The sequence below is a fragment of the Marmota marmota genome, unplaced genomic scaffold (genome assembly GCF_001458135.2).
Source record: "Marmota marmota marmota unplaced genomic scaffold, marMar, whole genome shotgun sequence".
NCBI lineage: Eukaryota > Metazoa > Chordata > Mammalia > Rodentia > Sciuridae > Marmota > Marmota marmota.
The window spans coordinates 2,572,259-2,583,281 of NW_026000205.1; the positions used below are offsets into that span (position 1 = coordinate 2,572,259).

The 11,023-nt window shown below is 54.5% G+C and overlaps 1 protein-coding gene across 5 annotated transcripts in view; it reads left to right on the forward strand.

The window, feature by feature from the left end:
• Positions 1-11,023, forward strand: part of Pla2g4c (phospholipase A2 group IVC) — a 39,024-nt gene that overhangs the window by 22,567 nt on the left and 5,434 nt on the right. For all 5 annotated transcript variants that reach the window (XR_007343003.1, XR_007343004.1, XM_048790632.1 and 2 more), the window contains 6 exons: positions 643-777; positions 1,827-1,976; positions 2,526-2,621; positions 3,803-3,957; positions 7,176-7,347; positions 8,053-8,203. Coding sequence is in view for 3 of the 5 variants with exons in the window: in XM_048790632.1 (XP_048646589.1) it covers positions 643-777; positions 1,827-1,976; positions 2,526-2,621; positions 3,803-3,957; positions 7,176-7,347; positions 8,053-8,203 (859 nt within the window). In the remaining 2 variants the exon portion in view is untranslated. The remainder of the gene's footprint in view (positions 1-642; positions 778-1,826; positions 1,977-2,525; positions 2,622-3,802; positions 3,958-7,175; positions 7,348-8,052; positions 8,204-11,023) is intronic.

Sequence of the window (11,023 nt, forward strand, 5' to 3'; positions counted from 1 at the left end):
TCGGCAAACTGAGAGGGAAAATATGTCCTATGTGCTAAGAGTCACAAAAGAGAGAGGCTTGACTCCCAGGGAGAGCGCAAAGGAGCACAAGGACGTGGCCCGTGGTGGGAGAGGCCGCACGGTGGGCAGGGCAGGGGGGCCATGCTGCACCAAAGCAGAAGCCCCCACCACTCTGGGCTCAGGTGCCAAGAGCTTCTATTTTGTTCATACAGAAAAGCAGTATGGCTGGGTGTCCCTCCTGGGTGTCCCTCCTGGGCCCTACCTGGCTGTGCCTGGCCAGATGCAGAAACCACCTCAACAAAGCCACTCAGACCTCACCGTGGCTCCAGGCTGGGGTGGGGCAGGGGTGAGGTCCCACCTGGTCCTGAGGGGCTCTGGAGCCCAGCCTGACCCTCAGGCTCTGTCCCCCCTGGAGCAAGGGACTGGGCTTCATTCTCCCACACACTCGCACCATAGGGTGGGCCCAGGAGGGGTGTGTGGGCCAGGGCTCTGGGCACCTGGGAGAACCAGTGGGTGGACTGACTGCAGGTGTGACTTCAAGCAAATACGTGGGAGGAGGCGGGACTGAGCCACCCCGCCACTGGGCCCCCCCCACCCCCGGGCGTCCATGTGCTTCTGAGGGTATTTTTTTGCTCTAAACAGGGCGGGCAATCGCTGGGGCAGGCGTGGAAGTGGCGCTCCTGGATTTGGTGATGGCTTACGTCGAAGATCCTAAATCCCCCAGCATCCAGGAGAAACTCCGGGGGCTGCAGCAGGAACTGGAGGCGCAGAGGAAGGGTCTGTGCATAGGGATGCGGGAGGGCTGGGTCTCTCTCCTCCTTCACCCTCACGGTCTCCTCTCACCGGGGTGGGGGGGGGGTCGGCAGGGGGCTGAGGTGATGGGGAGCCGCAGGGGAGGAGGGACCTAATGGGGTGCTCTGCCCCTGCCAGTGGCCCTTGTAGAAGAGGCACCCTCGACAGTGGGAATGCTCCCTGTCACTGTGCCAGGCTGGATTCTGCATGTCTGTCAGGTCGCTGCGTTTGGTCTTCACACCAGGCTGTGAAATGGGTGCTCAGGCTAGCCCCACTTCCCAGATGAGAAAACAATGGCACAGAGAGGTTGAGTGACATGTCCAGGGTCACACAGTTTGTGCTGGTGTTGGGACCCAAGCACCCGGACCCCAATGCGCATAATAGCCATCCTGCAGGTTAAGAGCCAGAAAAACTGGGCTTTGTAGGAAATCTTCCCATTTTTAAGTGCTGATAACTAATTAGCCTTTGTTTTAGGACATGGCACGAGTTGATCATGTTGGGGATGGGGCTGGGCCCGCGGATTGACGGTTGCCACAAGAGATCCATAGAGTAGGGAATCCATAGATGGGGAAGCACATGACAGAAGTGCCTCCTCTGTAGCAGGGATGGCGCTAGGTCCCCCTCACAGAGTGTGGTGAAGGTTGGGGAGGGGACGCATATGCCCTGCTGAGGCGGCCTGGCTCTTGGGGTGCTCGGCCGGTGTGTGCAGCACTCCCATCTGAAGGGGGGGCTCCACCTACCTTGTGGGTGGGGGGAGGATGGAAGAGGTGAAGGCTTGGGACCAAACCCCAATACTAGAGATACCAGCTTGCAAAGAGGAACAGAGGAGGGGGACAGGGAAGGAGATGGGAAGAAGGAGCCCTTTGGGGGGCAGGGGGAGTGGTGAGGGGCGCTGGGCCAGAAGGGGGTGTGGGGCAGGGGGCCGCCTAGGGTGAGGCCACCAAGAACTGCAGGCGCTGTCAGGCGTCCTCAAAGGGCTGAGTGGACAGCACTATGGCTCTCCTGTGTGACACCTCCTGGGTCTCCTGGGGCAGATGAGTGCCACCACAGCTGGATGACTGAGATGATCCAGAGCTGGACCGAGATCTCCCTGGAAGAGCAGGAGCAGTTCCTGGAATACCTGGCCTATTGCTTCCAGAGGCAAGAGCAGGACCCCATACGGACAGTGCAAACATCAGTGACGGGTGAGTGCCAGGCCGCCAATGCTCCCTGCTCTGTCACCCACCCTCTGCAGGGGCAGCTGCAGGGTCGCCAGATGTCTCCCTCTCTCCCGCTTCCTCACCGCAGCTGCCCAGTAGCACCATCTGCAGCCCAGCCACAGAGGCCTGAGGGACACCCAGGACCACTGGTCTCTGGATACAAGTCAGCTCGGGTGGCCTTTGCAAAAGCCCACGGTCTGGGTGGCTCCAGCAGCAGACACCCATTTTCTTACAGTCCTGGAGGCTGGAGTCAGTCCTAGATCAAGACGCCAGCAGGGTGGCTTCTCCCAGGTCCCTCTCCTAGGCCTGCTCACTATGTCGTGTGGCCCTGCTTTTCACATGTCCCTGGTGTCCCTTCCCGTCAATGAGGACACATGTCCTCCTGGATGAGCGATCTCCTTACCACCTCATTTGGCCCAATCTTCCTCCTTAAGGCCCCATCTCCACATACAGGGCTTCAGCGTAGACTTTGGGCAGTGGGGACAAAATCCATCTCATAGCCCTCACCCTGGCTCTCTCCGTTTCTCCCTCTAGTTGCATGTTGGGACTATTTTGTTTTTCTGCTTAAAACTGCTATATGCTGCTCCAAGTGGGAATGGGGGACCACCTACAACTTCCTGCATGAACACAGTGAGAAAGCCCCTGTTCTGTCTCCTTGATGCCTATGGGGATGGGATGGGGAGGGACAGGGACCAGGAAATCTCAGCTCATCCTTCCCCGGGGGCCGGGGAGAGGCTGGCAGGGCTGGCTGGTCTGAAGCGAGGAACCTCCCCAGGGTGGTGGTCCATGGTGAGGGACCTGTGGCCTGGTGGCTGCATGGAGACATTGTGAAGTCCTCGTCCCTGAGAGCTGATGGTTTTCTCTGGCTCTGAAAAGACACAAACAGCAACATCTCTATTCTTTGTTGGTCAGGCATAGGATCTGGCTGGCATGGACTGTGCTTTCCCAGGCTGAGCCCCATCATGTGGGTAGAAAGAACTCTAGCTCAGAGATGGCTCTGTAAGACTTCAGAAGCTTCTGCTCTTATAACTGAGGAACATCCTTTCCCAGGGCATTGCTGCCCCTGCTCCTGGGAAAGGTCCCCACTCTTGTGATAAGACAACAGTGGGAATCTTTGTGTTCTGGACACTGTTGCCTTTGTGCAAATCAAGAAGGTGCCTTCTTCAGGAAAGGAAGGTCCAAATTGTGCCCTCCTTGGTCATTGCTGTGTGTAGCGGCTGTTGATTCATTTTTTTTTTTTTTTTTGGTGCTTTAACAAAATACCTGAGGCTGGGTACTTTAGAAGGAAAAGAGATTTTAACAACTCAAAGTTTGAGAGGTGGAAAGCCCAAGTTCAGGTGACCCCATCTGTTCAGCCTCTGTTGACAGCCTGCTTGGCTGTACCATAACATGCCATAGAATAAAAAAGGGAAATGGCTATGTGCAGGAGAGGTCAAGTATGTGAAGTGGCTTCAATTTATTGCAACTTGCTCTCTCTGGGACTAATAATTCACTCTGTGAGAGCAACATGAATCCCCAAGAGGATGGTGCCTCCAGGTCCTAATAACCTCCCATGAGGCGGGACCTCTTATCAGTCCCTCCACCCTAGCACAGTCACACTGGGGACTAGGCTTCTAGCACAGGAGCCTTTGGGGACCCTGAAACCTTGGCAGTGGTGAACCTTGGCTGGGCATTGGCCCCCTCTCCAGGTGCTCGTGAGGACAGGGCTGCAGCTGCATGGGTGCACCAAGCTGCACAGTCTCCATAGGAAGGCCACATTAGGAGAGAGGCTGGCAGGTGAGGACTCACTGTTCTCCTCCTGGGCACCGCAGGTGGCGTCAGAGACCGGGCGATGCACACTCGGGAGCTCTTGCACCTGGTCGATGCAGGATTCGCCATCAACACCCCCTACCCGCTCGTTCTGCCCCCAATTCGGCAAGTTGATCTCATCCTCTCTTTCGACTTCAGCGCGGGGGATCCTTTCCAGGTAAGGGAGGAGCCCTGGGTGGTCCTGGTTGGAGGCCAAGCTCTGAGCTCCGCAGCTAGGAACCCGGATGCAGCTGGGAAGTGGGCGGGGTGGGGTGCTGCAGGCAAATCCACTGGCCCTTGGGTCCTGATGCATTCAGGGTCTGGCGACCCCCAGCCGGCCTCTGAGCTTCTAGATCCAGCCCAGACCTTGCTGGACCCCTCTTTGGGCAGGCGGTTCTAGCACCTTCCGGGTCCCGCCGGACCTGTGCTAGTTTGACTGGGGCCTGCTTCCCCCGTGCGCACATCTCAACCCGAGGCCATTTCTTCCCGTTCATCTTGGCTTCCCGGGGTCTGGCTCTCAGCAGCCCTTGCTGAGTGGGAGAAAACCCAAGCGTGGTTTTCACGGACTGGCCTCGGCAACCAGCTCCTTTCTCCTTTCTCTGGTGCGCTGCTCGGTTGTCCCGGCTGCCTGCCCGGCTTGGCCGCCTGCAGCGGCTGTTGCACCTCCGTGTGCCTCAGTTCCCTCAAGCGCAAAATGGATTCCTCCTCTCAGGGCTGTTACACAGATTAAATTAATACCTGGAGCGTTCAGCACAGTGCCTGGCACACAGCGGGGGGTTTCGAAACACTGTCTTTAAAATTACACACCGAGAGAACCCTCAGCTTCCCAGGGGGCATGTTTTGGGAAATGCAGTGGGACAGTTTCAGCTTCCTGCCGATGTCTCAGAGGGTCCTTGCAGCAGTTGAGACGGGTCGTCTTGTTCAGACCCACCATGTAGCTTCTCCAGGTGAGCAAGAGATGCAGGTACATGAGATTTTGGAGTCTGCTGCTGCACACAGGGGTGGACACCTGAAGTAACCTTTTTATAGGTCCCAAATAATGGTACAAGGCCGAGTAAGTACAGAAACCAGCAGGGAGTCATTCACCTTCATAGTATGTGCCTTTTTATTTTTGGGGAATTGAGAACTTAACCCAGGGGCACTTTATCACTGAGTCACATCCCCAGCCCTTTTTATTTGGAGACAGGGTCTCACTAAGTTGCTCAGGGCCTTACTAAACTGCTGAGGCTGCCTTCAAATTTGCAATCCTCCTGCCTCGGCCTTCTGTGTAGCTGGGGTTACAGGCATGCGCCACCATGTCTAGCTGTGCTGTTCTTGATACAATCGAAAACACAGTAGGTCTGTTTACCCCAGCATCACCACCAACTCGAGTGCTGCCTTGTGCTACAGCATCATGGCAGCTGTGACAGCAGAGGTGATGGGGACTTTCCAGCTTCATCATCTTCTCAGGAGGCCACTATCAGATGTGTGATCTGTTGTCAACCAAGCGTCACTATATGGTGAGGAACTGCACCTGTCAACACCTGTTGGTACTGGTGAGGTTCTTATTGTGGTACCTGCCACTTAATATGGGGCTTGCAAATATTTTCTTTAAAAATACAAACACAAGCTGCACACAGCAGTGCACACCTGTAATCCCAGAGGCTTGGGAAGCTGAGGCAGGGGGATCTTGAATTCAAAACCAGCCTCAGCAAAATTGAGGTGCTAAGCAACTCAGTGAGACCCTGTCTCTAAATAAAATACAAAATAGGGCTGGGGATGTGGCTCAGTGGTTGAGTGTCCTCGACTTCAATCCCCAGTACCCCACCAAATGTATACACTTCTGTAATATGCAGTCATACACTCCAGTATAGCATGCTGCATGCGATGGTGGCCACTCAGTGTGGTATGATATGACGGTGCACACCCATAAAGACACCAGTGGGCATCTCTACAGTGTGGACAGACACCCCTGCCCTCACGGTTGCCAGGGCCAGCCACTCTACCCCTGTCTTCTGCCTTTGCACCTGGGCTAGTCAGGCTTCCAGGTTCCAGGATTTCTTCTGAAATAAAGATCTCCAGACATTGTGGCAAAGGTGGAAAGACCAGGGTCCTGGGAGTCAGTCTCTCAAATCTTCATTGTGTAACCCTGAGCAGTGGGCTCACCCTCCAGGCCTTGGCTTTCTCATCTGCAAAATGGGGATGGCATGACCCATTTTAGTGAAGTCTGCAAAGGCTCCTCACAGTGCCGGGTGCTTAGCTGATCTTCAGCAGAAAGGTTGCTGCTCCCAGGGGGTGCGGAAAGGAGCAGGAGTGCTGATACCAAAACAGCAGCCTGTTAAGGTGGAACTTCAGAGAACATGGCACAAAGCTGCTTGTCACCTTGGTGCCACCAGCAGCCTGTGACAATGAGCACTTCAGATGTGCGCCCTCTGAAGAGAGATGTGCTGCGTGTGAGGCTCCCCCCGGATTTTAATGAGGGGATGAAGACAACAAATATAAAAGACCTTGTCCACCATTTTATATTGATTATCCATGCTTTTGGCATATTGGATCTACTAAAATTTAGATTAAAGACAGATTGGCTTGCTTCTTTTTCCTTACTGTTACAGTTTGGACCTTGACTGTCCCCAAGAGCCCTGTGAAGCTCATCTCCAGAGTGGCACACTGGAGGTGGTAGAACCCTTAGGTGGTGGCTCAGTGGTCATTGGTAGTGTGTCCTCACAGGGGATGTGGGGTGCTGGCCCTTCCCCTCTCTCTTGTTGCTCTGTGGCTCAAGATGCAAGTGGTTCTGCTCCCTCCTGCTTCCTACCATGAAGCACTGCCTTGCCACAGGCTCAGAGCCACAGGCCAGTGGATCAGGGGCTGGAACCTCTAAATCCATGGTGCAGAGTAAAACTTTTGCCTTCATAAAATGGTTATTTTGTGTATTTGGTGATAGTAACAGAAAGCCGACCACCACACTTACTTCCAATGCAGCAACTAGACAGTGTCAAAGCACCCTGTAGCTGACCTGCCATCACTAGCAGCAGCACTGGCCTAGGGTGTCTAAGTCACTGTCCATGCCCACTATGAGGTGATAGCATGGTGTCTCTTGTGGTGTTGATGAGATGGGCGTGGACCATGTCATTTGTGGCAGAGCTGAGGTCCAAACCGTCATTTGGTCTCTCTTTTTCTCACCCCCTGAGTCAGTGTGACCAGCCCCTAGGGTCACTCCCAAGCTTGTGAACAGCAGGAACACCATCCCCGGGTGGGCAGCCAAGAGGGGGCGCTTTCTCCTTGTTAGAAGGCATTGCCCCCTCCAAGCCAGCGCCTGCTTGGCTGTGAGTCTGCGCTCCTGGCTGAGGTTCTGTTGGGTCTCTGGGTCCCAGGGGGTTTCTGAGCATTCTGAGACAGGAGCCTATTGCCCTTTGTCAGACCATCAGGGCCACTGCCAAGTACTGCCAGCACCACGGCATCCCCTTCCCCCCAGTGGAGGAGGCTGCGCTCCAGGAGTGGTCTAGAGCGCCCAGGAGCTGCCACATCCTGAGAGGGGCGGCTGGGCCCGTGGTGATGCACTTCCCCCTGTTCAACACCGACAACTGCGGAGGTGAGCACTGGTGGGCGGGGTAGGGAGGCACGAGGCTGGCAGCGCTGGGCAGGGCCGGGTCCATCAAAGAGCACCAGGCTTGCCCTTCAATGACTGAGGGACAATGAGTGTGAGCAGGAGGACTGTGCCCTGTCCACCCCCGGGCCTCCTGGAGGGCACTGCCCTCGCTGTCTCAGCCTTGGGTGGTTTGCATGCCGCCTCCTCTCTTGGGGGCATTTCTGACCTGCTGCCTGTGCACCCTCTGCCTCCTGGGCACCCTACACATCATCCAGGCTCAGGTGAGCAGGGGGGCATGCAGGGTGGGAGTCCTGCAGGGCCGGGGTGCCACTTCCCACGCCGGGCTCTAGTGGCCTCTGGGCCTCTCCACTCTGCCCTCCAGTGAGAGGCTCACTTGCAGGTAAGGGGCATCCTGCCTTCTTCACTTAGCAAATATTGGCTTGTCACCCAGGCGGTGTCAGCTGCTCTTCCAGGTGACGTGGATGAACAGAAAAGAATACAAATCTGTCCTCATGTGGAGCTTCTGCAGGCAGGGGACCCAGATACTAAAATATAGAGAAGTTTCATAACATCAAGTGCCAACCCGTCTTTGTTTGTAAAGTCAAGTAGGGAGCCGGCTGGATTTGGCCACCATGGACATTAGCCCAACCTGGAGTCAGGGGACACAATTCCAGAGTTCATTGTTCCTACCTGGGTGATTTCCTTCAGATGACATCCCGTCATGGAGAGACAGGTACGGCACGTTCCAGGGGGCCGACAGCTACAGCAGGGACATGGTGATGCAGCTCCTGGAGGTGTCCAAGAAGAACGTTGGCATGAACAAGACGAAGATCCTCAGCGAGGTGAAGAACGTGGCCAGGTAGGGGTCAGGCCACCCTGCCCTCCCCTTGGCTTTTGCTCGGTGAACACGTGCTGGAGACTTTCTCTGTGTCTGGCGTAAGGACTGCAGAGGTTAAGAGAGGCCCGTGTCCCTCGGGACTTGCCTCTGTGATGGAGAGAGACCGTGAGCACCTTCAGGGAGAGAATGGGCTAGGGGGAGGGATGAAGAGTGGCTGGCTTCCTGGGGAGCTTAAACACAGGAATTTACTGTCTGTCTGTCCAGAGGCCAGAAATCCAAGCCCAGCGGTGGGCGGGGCTGGCTCCTCCTGGGGGCGTGGGGAGGTTGTCCAGGTCTCCCTCCTGGGCTGGGAAGGGATGGCTGTCTTCCCCCTGTGTCCTTTGACATGCTCTTCCTTCTCTGGGTCTTCTGGGACAATCTCCCCTTTTCGTAAGGAAACTGGTTGTGTGGGTTAGAGCTCACTCGCCAGGTCACTCCACTCTGCCGCTCTAAACATGAATCTCAAAGAAGGGCACAGTGTGATGTGCTGGGGTCGGACCTCAGCACAGGAACTTGGGGGGACACAATTTGACAGACAACTCGGGGTTCCCTGAGAGAACCAGGTCGAGCTACTTGAAGGGTCATGTCAGAGAAGGTTTCTGAATGAAGTGAAGGATCAACTTTCACACTTTCTCCTTGGGGAGGGGGAGGGGGAGATCCCTGGAGCAAGGGTGCTGCGTATGTAGAGTTGAGGTGGAGGGAGGCGGGAGAAGAGCCTGAGAGAGAGAGGTGGAGGAGATGGGGCATCAGTATCAGTGTCCTCTTGCTGCTGTAACAAGTGACCACCAGCTTAGTAACTTTAAAACCTCAGCTTTGTCATCTCACAGTTCTGGAAGTCAGAAATCTGAAGTGAGTCTTGGGGGCTAAATCCAAAGAGTTGGCCAGGCTGATTCCTTCTGAGGGGTCTGGGAGAGGTTCCCTCATTGCCTTTTCAGTTTCTGGGACATTCAGTGTCTGCATTCCTTGGCTTGTGGCCTCTGCCTTGACCTCTTGCTTCCAGCTTCTCCTCTTGTCCCTTTTAAGAAGGACCTGTGTGGTGGCATTAGGCCCACCCTGATAATCCAGGACCAGGGCCATCTACCCACCTGAGGAGTCTTAACTTGACCCCACCTGAAAAGGTCCTTTGCCATGAAGGTGACATACTCACGCTCCAGAGATTCAGACGTGGACATCTGTGGGAGTCTCTATGCAGCCACAGAGAAGTAGGCAGGGCCCAGAGGAGGAAACCCAGGGAGGAGTTGGAATTTTCTTCTCAAGGTACCAGGAAGCCCCAGTTGTGAGCAAGGAGTCTTCAGAGGACCACCCTGGCCCCTGTTTGGCCTGAGGCTGGATGAGCAGAGGACACACAGAGCCCAGGAGACTGTCTTTCCGTCCCTCCGTAGGGAGGCAAGGTGGGAAGCTCCAGGTCCTCAGGTTCCTCTCTGGCCTCAGTTCTCCCGTCTGGAGAAGGTAGGGAAGTGGCTCTGCCCCTCTCCAGGGTCAGTAGGTAAAGCCTGAGGGACACACAGAAGTATCAGTTAAGGGCCAGCGTCCTTAATCATTCTCAGTTAATTCTCAAGCATTTTCCTCAAAATTCCATGATGGTGACTCCTTTGAGTCATTCAGAGACGTTCAGAGCATTAGAAAGGCTGAGATCTTTACCTGGTTCAAAAAAGCTGATCTCAGACAATTGAAGAGACAAGGGAGCTGATTGGAAAGTGTGGGTGCATCTCACAGAATCAGGAGCCCCAGGCCCCAGGGCAATGCAAGCCTGCTCTGGGGATCTGGGAATGCAGATGGCACAGCATATCCAGCAGTGTCCCTGCCCCTCACTGGCACCTCCTGTCTTCTGCAGCTGTGGCCTCTCTGGTGGGTGCCTGCTGAGGGCCATTGCTAAGTAAGAATGACACATGGCAATTTATTTGTCAGCCTACCCAATGTTGCTTAGAGGAACGACTCTCCATATTGACCCAGGTCATTTGCAGTGTCATTGCATGTAAGGTGACCTTGCTCAAGGATCAGGGCAGATTGGGTTTTAGGGCTTTCCCGGTTTAGGACAATCCGGGTTTAGGGCGGTTCCAGGTTTAAGGTGTACCCTGCTGGGAATCGAGCGTATCCTGCTGCCTCAGGCACGCCTGCTCGTTGAGTTCCCATTGAGTTCTTGCGGGATTCAGAGAGTATTTTGGGATTTTGCCCAGAACGTGATTGGGGCCCAGAATGTGAATTCCCCCAGAACGTGTGTAGAGTGCTGGTGTGAGTTGGGGAATAAAGAATTGCTGTTTGAATCTACAAGGCTGTGAGTGGCTCGTGATTGTGTGCCCAGCCAGACTGCGGCATTTTGGTGGTCCGTGCGGGGAACGTCTAAAGCTTGGAGGTAAGTGAAATTGCTCGCCCCTGAGGAAGAGCGAAAGAATGGGTGACCAATTCAAAAAACAATGTGTTCTTGTTTTGACTTATTTTGTTTTTATTCCAAGCTGCCTGTTCCTAGAACTTTCTCAGGCAAACTGGGGAAAATGGTTGACTCAAGGACTGAAGTTGTTTGCCCCCGAGGAAGAGAAATTATTAGAGGAAGGAGGCACCCCAGTAAGACCAAGAACAGTTAGGACATATGTTGATACAATACAAAAATGTAGCCCATGGCTTTTTAAAGACGAGTTATTAAGTATATCAATGGGACCATCATGGTATCCTGTAGAAGGATTTTTCTTCAACAAGAAAGAGATGGCTAGTTCTGTTTACTACATTTGTCTAAGATCTTGGTTTTTACAGACATCTGATTAATTTACAAAGCTAAAGTGTTAAAATATCAACCACTAAATATAA